Raw genomic sequence first — 18323 nt, 5'->3', positions numbered from 1 at the left:
TGACCTTTAAAACTTACTTAAATTGAAGCAACTTAATACACTGCTCAAAAAAAATGAAGGGACCACTTAAATCACACATCAGACATTGATGAACTAATTTTTCAAGTTGAAAATTTTTACTGATGTGTTTGTATAAATTGTTGAGAACAAAATGACAACAATGGTCAGTGAATTTTATCATGGCAACATAAAATGGGACTCAGAAGTGTGTATGGCCCCACCTTCCTGTATACACTCCTGACAACGTCTGGGCATTCTCCTAATGAGTCAGTGGATGGTGTCCTGGGGGATCTCCTTCCTCACCTGGATCGGCGCAACAGTGAGCTCCTGGACGGTCAGTGGTGGTACTTGGCTGTGTCGGATGCACCCATACATAATGTCCTGTAGGTGCTTAGTTGAATTTAGGTCAGGAGAACAAGAGGGCCAGTCAATGGCATCAGCCATTTGTTCCAATGAGGAAGATCTTTGTTCATCCCTAACACGTTTTCTATTGCCCCCAGGATGACAAATTCTTGAGGCCTGCTTTTTAGCCCGTGCAAAATTGGTGTGACACAACAGAAAAACATCAGCTACTGCCGTCAATGATTGTCATCTTATTTGACGATGGGCCGATATAATTGGCCAATACCAGAGGATCCCTAATCATTTATAAAAGTATATAACTGAGTAAAGTACATTACAGGTCAAGGAGGCAGGTGTGTGTCTTTGTGTGTTGAAGAAAACTAAACAAGGTCTCATTAATATAGCAGCCATTTTATTATTAATGTTTTTAAAACATTACACCAGTCACAGGAAGATTCTAGGAAACAAAAACATCCATTCACTCGTCATCAAACATTAATACATTGATATAATTATAAGGCAGTATAAGGTCAATGCTTCCGTTAGTGATATTTAGTAAGTGCTTCAATCAACACTGATTTCATTATTCTCTCTCAATTTACTTTGTCTCAACCTCGCTCTACCTCTATCACTCACAACACTTACTTTTCTTCATCAACATGCCGTGAATCACGTTAACATCCCTTTCTGTTATAGTTTTGGTAAATGAAACAATTTAATAGACAGTCAATGATGCACACACTGGCTGTTACGAGGTAGCTGACAACTTCTATTTAAACAGTAGTTCCTGTCTTTATATTTTCTGTTAGAACAACATGCTCTAAATTACATTTCCTAAATGTAAACAGTCGGTACAAACTCTGAAGCATCAATCAAATAAAGTGATCTACAAAATTACATTCCTCTATCACGAAAGGAAATTAGTGATTGTATGACAAGAATAGGCCCTATTGCTTCTTATGTAATCGCCAAATAAATCTGCTCTCATTTTGGCCCTGTGGTTCGTCACCCTGCAACGATGTGGCAGGTTTTCTGTGGCACGTCTTATAGTGAAATCCTCTCTCCTTGCACAAGGCGGCCTCGGAAAGCCCAGGTATCCTGTAGCAGAGTTAAAGGGTCAGTTCAACAAAGACAAATCTTCAGAGGCATCTCTGAGAGAATTAAGAGTAATTTCCTTTCACATATATACAACATTATGTCCCTGTGACAATTCTCGCTAACAAAGCGGTGGTCTGCAGTGTTTGAACTCCACCTCCTATTGACTCAGCTCACTCGGAACCTCCACAGAGGTGTTCCCAAAAAAGCACCAGGACTAGCCACAGTTTTTGCTAATGGAAAACCAAAGAAGAGTGGGTCAGGTTGACTCGAGCCGTGCCGTACCATGCAGTGTAAATTCATCACTATGACATGCTTGGTGAGCTCAGTTTCAGTTATATGTATGATTATGACATATGACAACCGTGACATGCTAATTTGTTCCTCCTGTGATGCCTTCCAAGCTCCCAAATACCACTTTGCAAAGGCCGACCACAAAGTAAAATTAGCTCATGACAGTCATATAATGTGGGATTGTATTATACTCTTCACAGATCTCCTGCTTGTAAACAACAAGACATCAGCTAGTTATGTTGTTATTGTGAGTTGAACATGCATGTAATTTTACCATTTTATAAATAGCTGACATGCTAAGTGTGATTTTAAAAGTACACAGATGTTGGTATACCTTTCTGTCTTTGAAAGTTAATCTATGTGCTTAAGTGCCCTTTACATCAGCTGCTACTGGAGCAGCTCAGGCTGCTGCTGCACATCAGGTGGATCACTGGGAGTGTGTCCAGCAAACACTGACTTTCAAAATGTCCCCATATTGATTTCACTAGAAAACATTCCTCTCCTTGCACCTAGGCCTGCCATGATAGCTACATTTAGTAGATGATATACTGTCCCAAAAAATAATTGTGATAAACGATACTATTGTCATTTTAAAACCATTTTATTCCACTGATTTAATTATGGTAGAAATTTAATGCAAGTGCACCCTTTCAAAGAGCAATGGACTTTTAATTCTTAAGAATATTTAGATACTCAAATTGGATTGTGAACATTTTTAAAATTTCTTAAATAAATCTAACAAAATTAACCATACAAAAACAAGAAATAAAATGGATTAACTTGCCACTATGGCAGCACGGTGTTGCAGTGGCTAGCATTGTCACCTCAAAGCAAGAGGGTTTAAACCCTGGGGTGGGGGAGCCCTGCTGTGTGGAGTTTGCATGTTCTCCCTGTGTCAGGTTACTCCGGCTTCCTCCCACAATCCAAACACATGCAGGTTAGGTTAATTGATGACTCTAAATTGGCCGTAGGTGTGAATGTGAGCGTGAATGGCTTGTACATTGAATGTTAATAATAGGCTCTCCTCTCTCATTCGGCTTAAACCCAAAATATTCCCACAGTTGATAAACTCGCTCAAATCAGTTCTTCGCCGCTCTAAGACAGTAGCCTGCACAGCACTGGCAACTACTGTTTTAGAGCAGTAAAGAAGAATTCTGGTAAAAGGTGTAACGTCAGCTGTTAGTAAAATGTCAAACTACATAGTAAAAGAGAGTTCAATGGCATTCATTCTCTGTACATAGGATTTAGCCTGAGCCCTGCCGTGCAACAATGATAGCAGTCATTTTACATATATACAGGGTTAGTAGTATACAGCTGTTATTTATTTATTTATTTTTTATTAATGCAGCGGCTTTAGATCTGTATTCAGATCGGTTAATGCACAAGTTCAGGAATAGAAATCTGAAAAAAAAAAAAAAAAAAAAAGATGTCAGATCATCTCTAATGCCCATATACAGTACGATAAGTCGATACCATAATCAGCATGACAGGCCTACTTGTACCTGACAGTTTAGGAACCACATGAAACCTGCGACCACACCCACGCCCGCACATAGGGGATTACTCAAAACAGATAGCTATTGTGCGGCTTTGTTCATGCTGCCTTAAGTTTGTTACCACTGCTCCCTCATTGCACTTAGCTTTAGTGACAAGATCAGAGCTTAGACACCAGATATCTACACTCTACATGCTGGTATTCATTTGTCCTCTTTATCTGTATGAACTGTATGAAAAATAGTGAAGACTCTAAAGATAGGTCAGGACTTTTTAACCCATTGATACTTGATCTCACTGCAGTCCTTGGTTCCAACTCTATTCAGCTGTCAGCTCTGATTCTGGGTTTCCCCAGGGGAATATTTGTTATCATCACTTGCCTGTCATTGTGCTAAGCTTTTAAATGCATGCTCGCGACAGCAGACACATTTAGAAACTTCAAGCGAAATATCAACAATCTACGTGCTGTCATTTACTCTCACTGCTGTAAAAGTGAACGTATTAAAAAGATGAATGTCTTACCGCAAAGGTAACGTCGTCCAAACTGTACTTCCTGTTTGCGATGTCCTTCACCTCCTTCTCTATGTTTTCCTGTGTGGTTCCCTTCACACTGATGTAATAACAGTCAGAGCTGGCATAGTGGCAGGAGATGGCCTGGAAACACACACACACACACACATGTTCACACGCTCTTGCTCTAGATAAATGTATTACACATGTATACAAAAATAAGAGTATAAAAAATCCTGTGAGCTGATGAAGGTACCTTGCGGAATCCCTGCGTCTGGTTCATGCCAGAGCCATGGATCAGCAGCGGATGGAAGAAGACGGTGTCGCCCTTCTCCATCTCCAGATGCACCCTGGGGAGCTTGGGGTCGTAGCCACGCAGTCCATGGTACATCTTGTTTACGCCGCCCTGAGGACAAATGAGACGGTTCACATGTGTGTGTGTGTACCTCCTAGCAGGTGTTTTTATGCTTCGTGAAGAATTTCAAGTGTGCATGTTTATACCTCCCACTCAGGGTAGTCATGCTCCTGCAGTGTGCCAGTGTGTGTCCCCGGCAGGACGACCAGGCAGCCGTTCTGCCTGTTCACTTTCTCCATTGCCGTCCAAGAGCAGATGATCCTGTCTGCTGGGCGGAACGGGAAGTAATGCAGATCCTGATGCATCGGGTGACGAGACGTCTTCTTACCTGAAACAATAATTGATACATTTGGATAAGGCTTAATTTGAAAGGGGAGAAAGCTTCACTTTAATCAAATGAGAAGCAGTTTGTTGTAAACACTATTTAATTGCTCCATACCAGCATCTGGAGGTTTGTTGATCAGCATAGTGTGCATGGCCATGATGTTGGGTCCAGTGAAACACTCCACATACTTCAGAATCTGACACAGAAAAGAAAAGTTTATTCAAGTATTACCTCAAAGAGGTTTTGAAACCAAGTCTTAAGCCAACAGATCAAAACTAATACTTGTGTGTGTGTGTGTGTGTGTGTGTGTGTGTGTGTTGTACCTGTGGTAAGGTGCAGTACCGGAACAGTTCAGGATCTTCCTGGTAATCCTGGAGTTTGGAGACTGCTTTCTGATCCACAACAAATTCTGATTTAGCAATCACCACATCCCTCATCACCACCAGACCGGGAACCTTCACTTCCTGTCGACAGATCCGTTCAAACTCCTTTCTGAGGAACGCACATGCAGAAAAACACACATACAACAAATTCAGCACATCATAATCCATCTGTAGGACTATAACATGTTGCCTGTGTCACTGTGGACTTATAGATTCACATTTTACATGTACTTGTGATACAAATATACAATAACATATCCTGAGATGTCCTTCATGTTTAGTAAGTTCACGGCTGTCAATAATGGGTTTGTTATTGTATTTTGGATGTTTAAAGTTCAGTTACTGCAGTTACTAACTGTGATGTTTTCATGCTTGTGCTCGGAGAAAACTTCTTTGCACTTGTCAGAGTTTCTGATGGTTACCTAAATCTCTCGATGTCCTCGTCAGACACCAGATTCTTGATGAGGATGTAGCCATTTTCCTCATAGAAGAGTCGTTGTTCTGGGGTCAGGAGGTCGGTATCACAAGTGTATCTACCAAAAGCAACGATAATACACAACAGTATCACTATGTGTTAGATACTTTAATGTTTAGTTTATAGAATGACTGACTATCCAGTGATTATCTCAGGCTAGTTTATTTGGCCCAATTCTGAGGCGTAATTGATCCCAAGTTTAAGCTGAGATGGGCAACCATTTGCAGCCCAACTTATTTCTTCCAGCATGCTGAGTTTGAGCCGACGCTGGGCCAGGTCATTTTTGATAACGGCCCAGAGATGGCAGTGCTGGCAGCTGCAATCAGGCCAATTTATGTGGCCCGATTCTGGGGTGTAATTCATCCCGAGTCACAGCCGAGTCCAGCAACTGAGTGCGGTCTGTCTTGTTTCTTCAAGCGTGCCGAATTAGGGCCGATGCTGGGCCAGGTCATCTTTGATAACGGCCCAGTGATGGCAGTGTCGGCAGCCGCAATCAGGACAGTTTTTTGGCCCAATTCTGGGGCCAAAGTTTCAGTTGAGTTGGGCAACCAGATGCGGCCAGACTTGTTTCTTTCGGCATGCCGAGTTTCAGCCGATGCTGGGCCAGGTCATTTCGGTTAACTGGGTGTGCATGTGAAGGTTGCATTCAAGTCCAGTTGCTGGCTTTCTTTTTATTCGATGTAACAGAGAGCTGCTTTTTAACGTGAGACATGAACTGCCACTTAGGTAACTATCTTAAAAAACAGGGCTTGTTTTGTTGTCTGAATAAATAAAAATGAATGCACCACCAATGTTTGCACACAGAGAGCTACAAAGTAGAGCATTTAAGACCTGATCAAAGGAGGCACTGGAAGAACTGTGCCAGAGGTAAACATAGATTAAAGTGTCAATTAAAACTAAAGGTGTGTCTCTACCTCAGTCTGTGTGGTGGACTGTAGGTGAAGGTCTGAGCAGAAGCTGGGGCAGCTCTCTGAGGGATATCTGTCAAGGAAACCAGGAAGCACTAACAACTGACAGGTAGTTATGACAGTGCGGAAAAAACAACCAACCAACCAAACAAACAAACAAACAAAAACTGGAAAGCATTCAAAGTTTTAATTTCACGCATTAATTAACGATACAATACGCAAGTTAAGAGGCTTCCAGCTAACCTAGAAACAGACTAGAGGCTAGCAAGTTGGTCTATGCTAATGTCTCCACAGAAATACCGCACAAGACTAAATTCCAGACCCTACTTTAACGGTTACAAATACCGTTTTGTAAGACGGTGTCATGACACTGTCTATGAGTGTAAAAGCCGCATTTATTAACGTTAAAAACATAAATAAACAACAATGGTACGCCGTAAATTACTCCTCTATTTCGCCTCCTTTCTCCGAGGCCTGTGGTCCACAGCGGCACCCCGGCCTAGCCCACCAGAGCTGCACGCCGCTAGGTGCGCAGCTGCCGGCTAACTGGTTAACCTGTCCCCGCTCTGTGCAGAGTCGACGATCCGGGACCATGACAACAACAAAAGGATACGATAGCGGCGGGTGGTCGATCAAGATGATTGATCAGCAATTTGAGTCGCTCCGCAGCCCGAGACATTTTCCAGTCAGGTTGAGTCCCAGAGTGAACACCGTGACGTGAAACAAGGACAGCCAGAATAAAGTGGGTCTGACTCGAGCAAAGGGCAGTGATGACAACACTCGTGTACAGTCAGTACAGTGCAGGGTGCTGTGTATAGGGGTCAGTGCAACCAGAGTAAACAGTCCCATCATCACTGACATGTCGGCATTATCACTGAGTACAGGATGTGGCTGTTTATTTTTATTTATTTATTCATTTTTCATTTGTTGTTGAGTGTTTTGGACAGCACAACATAAATTCCATTGACCTCCAATGTAAGGGGTTTATATCAGAATATTAATAAATAGATATTTCAAAAGCTCCTTCAATAAAAAATCTGCATGACAAGAAATCAGAAATGCCTGAAATGTCTTTTTTGTTTTTTTAATTATCTATTTTTTTTTTTTAAGATGAAATGACTCTTTAAACAATTAACACCGTCAATACTTTGAGATTGCAACAGTATTTTTATTCAAATTATTCCAGTGGTATTATTGACTTATTATTTGTTGTAATCTCTATAACCAATGTTCACCTGAAAAAAATAAATTCACTGTAGTCGGTATTATCCAGCAGGTGGAGCCACACAACCAAAAATTAAACTTCAGTTAGTTATGGTATGTTTCTTGTTTGTCCAACTTATGCCCAATGCCCCACTTATCTGTTTCTGCTTGTCACAGCCATTGATATTAATATTTATCGATTTGATATAAGTTAGGGAAGGAGAAATTAAATATCTCGAACTTTTTAGTGACACCCATCAAATGAATAATTTAAAGGTGATATATTTTGGTACGATTAAAATGTAAGACGTAAAATGACAGACTATTTTAACTTTTTGTGTTCTGTACCACAAATGATCAAGTTTTTATTGTTTTATTGTCTTAATTACATAGATGTGTAAACTTATACTACCTGTATGTTCAGTATTTCATTGAAGACTGCCTGCCAAGGGAGAAACTGCATTTTGAAACATTTCTACAATATTGCATTGTTAGACCTCTGAAAGACCACAGTGTTGCAGTGTTGTAGAAGAATGAGTTACAAGAAACAACAGAAAGTAAATCTATTCAAATAAAGATACCATTGTTTCGTTTCTCTGCATTTCCTGCGGCTTCCCACTGCTTCGTCAAGCTAACTACACTGTGCTAGCGTCAGAGCGGAAGTATGGAAGCAAATTTAAGCCAAGTTTTTATTTTATTTTATTGTATTTTTTTTTTTTTTTTGAACAACCACTGAATACTCAATATTGAAATTTAAACACCACTGGATTCATAGCATACCTCATACCTCTTCATACCTTTTCAAATTTTTTATTTATTCATTTGAAATTTCAAAAGCTGAATTTAAACATATATATTTCAATGGTACACATTCAGATCCAAAAGAAAAATATACTTTATTTCGTTTCTTTTTTCCTTTCCTTTCCTTTTTTTGAGATATAAAGTTGGCTTATTGAATTTGAATAATCTGAATCTTATCTTTTTTAGATTTAATCCTGAACTCTGAATTTATGGATCTGAATTTGTGAATGATGACCAATATATATATATATATATATTGTTTTAAATTCAACTTTTGAAAGTACACATGAAAAATATTTTTATTCAGAACAAATTCAGATACATGATATTCAAAGTAAACATATTTATATAAGTAATGTTTAAATTCTAATAAGTATTCAGTGACTGTTGAAATTAAAAAAGTATATCTCTTATTTGCTTCCATATACAACCAAGTTGAAATAACTAGCCTATTAAATAAGATGTGTCTGTATGTGTCATAGGATTACATATGCCAAAATGCATCCTTGAGAATATATGCTTGCATATATATATAACGGTCTGTAAAGACTATTTAGACATTATAGAATGAATTTAGTTATTTATGTAACTTTAATTTTGAATCTTTTGACTGGAACTGTGAAAATCGTCATTGGTGCTTTTATTTTGAAAGCTGTGATAGAAAACGTCATTGTTCGCTAATTATGCTTTTATTTTGAAACGGGACAGGAAGTCCCCTTGTATTCTACTGCGTGGTGCTTAATGGCAGCTCCCTCGCACCCCTCCCGTCTCCTCTGTCGAGAGCAGATCCTCCTCCAGCCTCTTTAAACTGCTTTCACCGCCATACAAACGACATTTTGGGGGTTCGGTCTGAAGCTGTCCGTCCTCACACCCCTCATTTCTCTCTGTGTGTTTCGGAGGATATTTCTTTTTTTTTTTTTTATCGGAGTGTGTGGAAAGGAAACCGAGCACAGACAGAGCTGTGTTTTAGGCTACTTCAGTGGGCGGATAAAGCGGAGGAGGGCATCCGGGCCTGGCTGTTCCGGAGAGTCGGTTCGAAACGACGGAATTCACCATTTTCAGGTAAATTGGCTCAAATGTCAATTGTGGATAACACACTGTCTGTCCGATAATGGAGTCCGTGACGTTACATTTCGTCCGGCCGCTCAGGACGAAGACTGAACAGTGGTGTGTGGAAATGTCAACACAGAGGAAACGGCAGCTGAAGAATAATTCAGCCAGGCTGGAGCTGTAAATCATATTTTACAGTTACCTTTGGTTTTACCCGTTAACGTTACAGGTTGGACTGTTACATTCGCGCCTCGTAGTATTTTAAACGCAGACTCTCTTTCTGCGTTGTATCGGGTGCAAATATGTTGGTTTGTTTACCAAACGTACTGGCAGCCAGGTTACCCCCCAGCGACAGGAACCCTATTGTAATTGTTTTTTGAGGGATGGTGTAGAAAGATCATAGACAAACTGCTGGAATATAAATTCAGTGCCAGTTTAAATTATAGTTCTGCTTCTAGAAATTAAAAGCGAGAAGGTCTTCCCTGCTTTCGTGGTGTTATTTCTGTGCCAGCATTTAGCACGAATAATGCAGGAATGTCTGCCAAATCTCACAAAATACCAACAACCTTCTGTAAAATCAATATGTAACACAGCAGACACAATTTAGGACATTATATTAACATTATTAACACTTCTCTAACAATATCAAACATGACATAAGACATGAATGCATGCCTAAAATCACAGATTTATGATGCACACACCAGACTATACTTACTCATATATGTCCTTTCACATTAAAAGCGCCAAAGTTATTATTTTTACAGTGGAAATATGGATATTTGATCATCTCTAGCATCTGTTTGTATAAAACAAAAGTTGAATTTTGACAACTTTTCCTGATATACTTAAAATCTATGAACATCTGCTTTTGTGCTGCTGGACACACCTTTAGTTCTGCTTGTTCACATTTAGTTTATATGAAAAAAAATGGAAGAATCAGCTGTGGATATTTGCGACTGCTGACTTTAAAGCATCCTATATAGCTTGTTTGAATACGCTCAGTTGAAATGATTTGTGTTCAGGAATTTAAAATAATCTGAAAATGACTGTGATTGCTAAATGAATATTGACTTTTACCAGTTTTTTGAAACGCTTTTTCGATACATGAGTTGATGTGGAAGATAACTGTGCACATCCTGCCTGTGAATGATCTAGACATGCCTAAATCACCGTCCTGATGCCACCTGCTGGGACCCTGGAAAAACTTCTAAAAATGCTTCATATTTCATCTGCACAGGACAGTTGTCAATCATGATATCATAATAGCATCATATAATCACTTTATTATTCAACAGCAGATGATAATTGGTATTATTGACCACCTATCATTCATTTTTGCAGTGAAGCATCTGTAATACATTTAGACTCTCTTCCGCTTCCTGTTTGACCTGAATTTACTTCCACTGCCCTTCATCTGGAACAACTGGCCACTCATTTGAGTGTATGAGTGTGTGTATTGACCCACATTCAGATCTAGGCTGTTGGCTGTGAGAGTGATACACCCCCAGAGGACAAAGTAATTACCCTGACAGCCCCCTCCCCATGTCTGTAAGCCGTATAGCAGCGCTTGTATTGATCTGTCTCTGCATTATGTCGCATACAGCAGGAACACGAGAGCTGAGAGTGTGTGCTGTGAATATACACATAAACACACACACACACACACACACACACACACACACCCTTTCTCACTTTTCCTCCTGGGACTGAGGGATGAGAATAGGCACAGTGAAGTGATCTGTCTCCTAGCAGAGTTAAGTTTTGAGATGTGTGATTGGTTTCAGTTTGAGAAATTAAATGGCCATGCCCATGTGATGTGTCAGTGATTGGTTTGAAACTTCCTGTTGGAGTGAAAGAGCGTGAGCAGAAGTCAGAGTGAGAGTTTTGGGCCCTGTAAGTGTGCCTGTGTCAGGAAGAGTGATCGCGTCTTAGAAAGATGTTTTGGAAGAAGTCTGATAAAGTAACCCTGATGATGTCATTAGGGGTTATCTTGACTTGGGCTGCTGATTTACAGCAGAAAGCCTCGACTTTTGCTGATTTGATTTTTGAGTCCCTCCAACTATATGGAAGTCCGGCGCTAAATCATTGGAGTGTCCCTTTAACTTGTGCAAAAGCTGAGGAGACAGAAACAGGAATCACACTCGTTAGAGGAATCAGTGAAATGCGCTTGATGACATTACAGTAGTGTGACGCAAGCAGCTTGCTGTCAGTTGAAATGTTCTGATGTCCCATACCCTAGCGCTTTGTCTAAAGCTGGAGTGCCAGTCACAATCATGAGGGCATGTGGATGAACCAGAGCAACTTTAAAGGGATAGTTTGAGTTTCTTGAAGTGGGACTCTATGAGAGACATCATCCATAACCAGTGTATTACATAAAGTAGATGGCAGTTGGTACCCTCCCTGTTTGGAGGAACAGATAGGAGTAGCACCCCAGAAGCTCAGCTATGCATTGCTTTGAATTAAGGCTAACAGCAAAACATATTTTAGCCACTAAAAAAAATCAATACCAGTCCAAGTGGATGCTATATTTACAATATTTTAAACGTGTTACCTTGCTGCCAGACAGCCCTTTTTTTGGTGCTCGATTTCTCAACCGTATTCCTGCGCAAAAATGCCCAACTGGGCAAGAGAATGTTTTGCTGTTAACCCTTTGCCACAGCAACAGCTGAGCTTCTGGGGTGCTAGTCCCGTCTTTTTCTGCAAACAGAGAGCATGCTGACCGCCATCTACTGTATGTAATACACTGACGATAAGTATCTTATACAGCCTCACTTAAAAAAAAACCCTGAACTATCCCTTTAAAGTGATGATCACTGTATTGCTGAAATATATTGTTAGCAAGTTTTAGCTAAAGCTACCTGTATTATTAAGTTTAGTAAGTACTGAACTTTGTCATAAAATGCAGGCTAGTTGTACCAAGGCTGACAAAGAGTTATCATCTGTGGTATCCCACCATGCTTTGCAACAGAGCTGACTGCACTTACTGATGATCAGCCTCCAAAACACTGTTGCTATTGACAACCAGGCCAGCAGCTTGCTACCTCTCTTTCTCCCTCCCTCTCTCTCTCTGCCTCTGCCGTTTATATAACTCCAACTTGTGCAATGTTTTATTGATCTGAGAGGTGTGTATATATATATGTGTGTGTGTGTGTGTGTTTGTGTGTGTGCCTGCTCTTTCAGTGTGTTTTATATCGTCTTGTATGTTTCTGTCTGTGTCTGGGTTAACATGTTTGCATGAGTGTATTGGAATGCATTGTCCTGAATGCAGCACTGTATGAATGTGTTGCCTGTGTAGGTGTGTGTAAAAACATATCTCCCAGGCTGTGTGTGTGTTTGTGATCATATGTTCTGATGTGTGTTAGTACGTATAGTCCAATAAGATCTTTCTCCCCTTTTTTCTTTGTTGATGTGAACTGTGCAGCACCCTGTCTGTGTGTCATTTATCGTTTCACCGTGAGGAAGTGCAGAAAATATAAAAAGCAGTAGAATGTAACTTAATCTGAGAGGAGGACATGCTAACAACCCCTGGGGCTGATGGGAAAAGTCTTCCTGCCACTGCACTGCCACAGGGTGGGCATCATGTAGGTGAAGTAGTAATTATTGGTTTTTTTCGGGGTCTGACTAATTCTAGGGCTCCAGAATGAATACAGTTAGTGTGGGCTGGGTGCAGCAGGAACACACAATTACACACATTCGTAGCCATATGAACACACACGCACACACACATACACACACACTGATGAGGAAAGCTATGTGAGCCATGCAAGGAATGTGAACTGCTGTGAATTTATTCTCTCTGTCTCTCTTTCCTCTCTCTCCTGTGACACACACACACACACACACACACACACACACACACACACTTTTTTTCTAGCTCAAAAAAGTGAAAATATAGGTCATGCTGCATCAAACACCTCTTTTAGCCTACTGGTGTGTGTGTGTGTGTGTGTGTGTGTGTGTGTGTGTGTGTGTGTGTGTGTGTGTGTGTGATTTTACAGTGAAACAAAGCCATCTTGTAGTGTGTGTGTGTGTGTGTGTGGTGTCATCTTGTATGAATGTGTTTGGGTGTCAGAAGGGATGTTTGGTCTTGTAGGACATCACTGTGTGTCTGTTAGTGTGTGTGTGTGTTTGTGTTTTAGTGGAAAAAAGAATGGAGGAGTGTGTTAGCCTTGTCTTTGTTCCCTCTCAGTCACACACACTGCACACTGACACACACACTCTGCTGTAACACTCAGTTTTTGTCTCTTGTTGGTTTTGGCATCACATCCTGTCCAATTGCCCCCAGGATAAACTATCCCATCATGCTTTGCTATGCGTTTGTGTGTGTGGAGGGTTTAGTTGGGTGGCTGAGATTGGCTCATAATCTGGAGATTAACCAGTGGCATTGTTAGAGCAGCAGCAGACAGGGATTACACACACAGACACACGCACACACACATATGCAGAGGTCACACTTTAGAATAAACAGACCTTCAGTTCATTCATGAAGTCACTTTCCCTCGTGCGGTGGGCACTCACTGTAAACCCAAGTGGTGTCGTTTGACAGCGAAGATGCTGAAATATTCATCATCTCACACACACACACACACACACAAACACACAAGAGTGAGGATCTGAACACAGTGAGTGACTCGGATGATGTTCCACTCTGTTTTCTCTTCACTGTCTCTGAACTGGATGAGTGAGAGATCTAATAAGCTAAATAACGCCAGGAGAAAATGACATGCTAATGTTATTTAAGAACACTTTGTTATGCTAATCAGTTGTTATTGCAAAACTAGGTTTTCAATCCTGTGTTGTTTACAGTGTGTGTGCAGTCTGATTATTCAACACTTCACCTCAGCTAATGAACCCAAATTAACCCTCACTTAAAGCCTTAACAGGCTGCTTGAAGAAATGCAGCACAGACCAAAATGGCCTCACGATGTCAACCCTTTGAAAATGAACATCTCGCGGACAGCTGTGGGATATTGTTGTTTGAATGATTCTGTGTAAATAGATCCAAAATAAGAACCACAATAGCAAGAGCATTCACATTTTTGCAGCTTCCTCGCCATCATGTCATGACCTTACGTTACCTTAACTTACATGACGTGCAAACGTGGTATTTTGCTGTGAATATGCCGATATTTCCCTGTAACGGCCATGGGAGATTGTTGTTTACTTATTCCTGTAATATAATAACTCAAGCATTCATTCTTTTTGCAGCAGAAAGCTATGGTACTAATCTTCCCCTTCTCATGCTGTGACCTTACGTTACCTTACCCCACGTGCCTTGCAAATATGGTGGAATTTCCCCAGAAATTTCCCTTTAATGGCCGTGAGAGATCATCGTTTGCATAATCCTGTATATATCGATTTCAAATGAAAATCATAATAGATAATAGTTTATAATAGACTAAAACTAAATAATATACATAGTTCAAATAATTTGTAGAGTGTTAAGAAATATTTTGTCTGTATTTCTACATCAAAAAGTTTTTTGGATCAATATGTTTTGCGTTTTTATTTTGTGAAATTTGAGGGGAAAAAGTCAGATTTTTGTATTTTTTTTTTTTTTAAATGACACAGTTTGAAGACTTATCAATTATTATGGTTTATTGACATACATAACCTTATAGTTTTGGTTGTACTGATTTTAGGGATATGAAGCATTTGAAGATACTCCAAGGAATGACATCACAATGGGCAAAAATACCAACATAGGCACTGGCGGAGCATTTCTACTTGAGAGTTCAAAGGGTTAAGATATTTCCTTTCCTTCCACTTTAAGATAGGACTGAAGGATTTAAGGTAAACATCTTATTATTATAGTCTGACAGTGATTGAGATTTAGGCAGGCCTGTATTGGTGGTCTGCATAATATATACAGTTATAAAATAGTTCGATATTGTGTGCACACAAACACACAACTAAGTGGCACAGTGTTGTTGCCAAGTACAGTCAGCTGTAGTTGACGTTCTGCTGTTCAGTACATCCCGTCCTACACAACTCTCACCATCTGCTGCTCTAAAACTATTTCTGCAACCTGTCTCACATAATCAGAACAATGAAATTATTCAATGTGCAGTTAAATTCGGTTGATTTCACGGTCAGGTTTTTGGCCCTTATTGGATTTGAACCAGTGAGCTCTGGGATTTCACTTCAAACTGTGTAACCTTGCTCTGACTGCCCTGTGTTACTGAACTGCCTGCTCTTACTTTAATTTCCAGTCTCAGTATAAAAGTGTTTCCTTTTTAATCTCAAGTAGGAATCTCTAATTATCCTTCTTTCTTCCCGGCGGGTTAATCATTGCCTCACAGACAGGCGCTATCTGCAATCAGTGCCAACAGAGAGCATCGAAAGTTCACAGGAAACAGTCACCAAATTTGGGTTGCTCACTAAGACCAGAGAACAGTCAGGTCTTGCTGCTTCTTAAATTAACCATTTCAAATCTATTTTGTTGAAAGTGTTGTTTAATGGTTGGAGGTTCCCAATATTCCTCTGAGGTTTTATGTTTCTCAAGCTCTTCACTGTATTAGCACCAGTAAGCATGTTGTTCGTCATTATCTGAAAGGTCAGATCAATTCGAGGTCAGTGTCACTTGGTACCTTTGCACACACACACACACACACACACACACACACTAATAATCTGGTCTAATCAGATTAACGCGACACTCCGACATGTGCAGCGATAGCAGCCGTTGCTGAACAGAGTAAGCAACAACAAAAACTGACTTAATCAACAGAAAATTCACGGACGAAGAGATAAGAATACGCTGTTTGATTGACGGGAGATCCCTGGGAAGCACAGCACTCCTGTGAGCACATGGAATCAAAGATAAAAACTAGATATAACCAGTAAACAGTAAACAGCCGTCCCTCATGAATGTTGCAGAGCTGCAGTGAGGCAAGAAATAGAAAATGGGCTCCATTGTGTTTTTGATTGTCAGCTGCAGGGAAGGAGAAAGAGGAGTTGACTGGTCCTTGGTGTTCAAAATGGTGTGTAGTGAAGATGTGCAGGGTGATTTTCAAAATAGCAAAACAGATTTCACACACATCATTTCACTGTGTTTTGGGAAAACACAATCAGCAGGGTCCACAATGATTTCACATGCAGTAAGGTACTGAAATTTGACATCATAGATTGATATGAATTCAATAGACTTTTGCTCCTGGCAAACACCCCAAAGAATTTCAAGAGACATTTTGGAAAATGGACTTATTGACTTTTTTCAGTAAATATGAAGCTACAGTATGAAGCTACCACTAGCAGCTGGTTAACTTAGATGAACACAAAAACTGGAAACAGAGAGAAATGGCCATGAGTGGTTATGTGCCAGACTGTTTTGGCAGTAACTTCCCAGAGTCTTGTCGCCATTATGGCTTTGCCAGGCAACCAGCTGAGACTCCAGGAAGACGCTGAGCCCAGCCATTAAATAGTCTGGTACATAAGACCTGTGAAACGACAATATGTTGTCTTATAGGTGTTTGAAGACAGATACTGTTACCTTTGGGCTGAGTCAGGCTAGCTGTTTGTCAGTGTTTCATATCCTTGTGCCAAATGAAATAAATTGGCTGCTGGATATAGTTTTATATTCATTGTACAGACATGAGCATGGTTTCAGGGTTGAGCAATATATCAATATTATATTGATATTGTGATATGAGACTAGTTATCGTCTTTGATTTTGGATAGCATAAGATTGTAAATGTTGTCTTGTCACAATTTTAAAGACTGGATTACAGCAGAGAAATGTAATTTTGTGAACTTGCAGACTGTTGTAGCTGTTGTATTGTTTGGCTTTTGCCACTTGATATGGGTGGTAATCATCAGAGGCTCCACAATACAATATCATGATACTTAAGTCATGACATAATATTATGCCGATTTCAGTGCCTTTTTTCAAAATTGTGTTTTTAATATTTCTGTATACTGGGGTCCTTGAATAGTCTTGGAATTGCACAAATTGGGTATAACTGGAAACTTGTGAGTTGAAAGCCATATACTCTTTACACTATTTCAGTTTAACACACAATTTAACCAATATACGATTAAAGTAGCCCTCAAGACTGAATGAATACATTAAGAAATGTGGCGCTAATAAGACTTAACAAAACAAAACAAGGGCGATGAGTGTGGATGAGGGGCCCACTTTGGGAAATGTTGTCTCTGCCCATATGTCCTAATGGCTGGCCTGCCACTGAGTAAGGAAATTGTTTTGTCAATACTGAAAGTTAGCATGGAATGTCAGGGCAGATTTGTATTCTTATTACCTTTGTAACCAGTTTCTGATTCAGATAAACCTTGTTGTTTAACCAATTTTTGACTATTTTGTTCAGGTAAAGGTCTTGCACAGCGGCCTTTGTTTTGAAGTAACATCTGAGAGTATGGATCTCTTTTGTCAAATACAGGGTTTTGTAGAAAAGCATGCTCATACCTCTCAAAGCTGTGTTGTACTATCTCTATGGAAACTCCAGTATCATATTGACATAAGTATAGAAAGAAATGTGCTGTAGGCATAATAGATACTGTGTGCAACGAATAAAGATAGAAACCATGTTCAGAATGATTATTTATTTTTTTCTGTGTTCATGACGTCCAGCAGTTGGAAGGACCAGATTTAATCAAGCTTTGTGCGTCACAGCACCTTAAGTACTGTAGGCACAAAGATGTTCTTTGGCCGGCAAACGTCTGACATAATGAATTTATGGGGAACGTTGCGTCTTTGTCTTGGACTGGGACGTCCCACCTGTCTTGGCACAAAGACAGGAAAAAGCCCAGGCTACTGTTGGAAGGTCTGAGCATCACACACTCGCACACAAAACAGGGCACCTCAGGGAGAGAACACCTGTTCCCAAGGGCCTCGAGGTGAATGGAGATGGATTTGGAGACCGTGTTCAGGGGAGTGGTGGGGCATGAGAAAGAGGATGAAGGATGGAGAGTCATAAAACAGATAGAAGAGGGGGAGGAGAGGTGATAATAGAGGGAGGGAGGTTATAGTCCTGTTGTTCCGTTGTGTAAGACAACCTGCCATCCTTAGAAATCTCTCTGTGGTTGAGCGTTTGTTTTCATGTTGTTGGGCGTGGACGACGGTAGCTGT

General features: G+C 40.3%; 2 protein-coding genes across 2 annotated transcripts in view; one reads left to right on the top strand and one right to left on the bottom strand.

Annotated features, from left to right (window-relative positions):
- Positions 1 to 732: 732 nt before the first annotated feature.
- On the bottom strand, positions 733 to 6992 carry phyh (phytanoyl-CoA 2-hydroxylase). The gene is made up of 9 exons (XM_049567027.1): positions 6795 to 6992; positions 6188 to 6243; positions 5221 to 5331; positions 4739 to 4907; positions 4530 to 4611; positions 4237 to 4418; positions 3992 to 4141; positions 3748 to 3879; positions 733 to 1440 (listed from the first exon to the last, which is right to left on the bottom strand). Exons 1-9 carry the CDS (start codon positions 6858 to 6860, stop codon positions 1387 to 1389), a joined length of 1002 nt encoding a protein of 333 aa, XP_049422984.1. The 5' UTR covers positions 6861 to 6992; the 3' UTR covers positions 733 to 1386.
- Positions 6993 to 8928: 1936 nt separating this feature from the next.
- The window catches only part of cdk17 (cyclin-dependent kinase 17), a 63192-nt gene continuing 53797 nt past the window's right edge, over positions 8929 to 18323 (top strand). The window contains exon 1 of the mRNA XM_049566403.1: positions 8929 to 9247. The gene's annotated coding sequence lies outside the window, so the exon portion shown is untranslated. The remainder of the gene's footprint in view (positions 9248 to 18323) is intronic.

Source organism: Epinephelus fuscoguttatus, linkage group LG22 (genome assembly GCF_011397635.1).
Source record: "Epinephelus fuscoguttatus linkage group LG22, E.fuscoguttatus.final_Chr_v1".
NCBI lineage: Eukaryota > Metazoa > Chordata > Actinopteri > Perciformes > Serranidae > Epinephelus > Epinephelus fuscoguttatus.
The sequence above is the reverse complement of the archived record's forward strand: the minus strand, read 5'-3'. Positions and strand labels throughout refer to the sequence as shown.

Bases quoted from the DNA above. Each gene is read 5' to 3' on its own strand.
- phyh (XM_049567027.1), bottom strand. From the start codon at position 6,860: ATGTCTCGGGCTGCGGAGCGACTCAAATTGCTGATCAATCATCTTGAT. The intron at 3,880-3,991 runs GTACCTTCATCA...GTGTGTTTCCAG, and splicing joins AGACGCAGGGATTCCGCAAG to GCCATCTCCTGCCACTATGC. The intron at 1,441-3,747 runs GTAAGACATTCA...ACTCTGCTACAG, and splicing joins TGGACGACGTTACCTTTGCG to GATACCTGGGCTTTCCGAGG.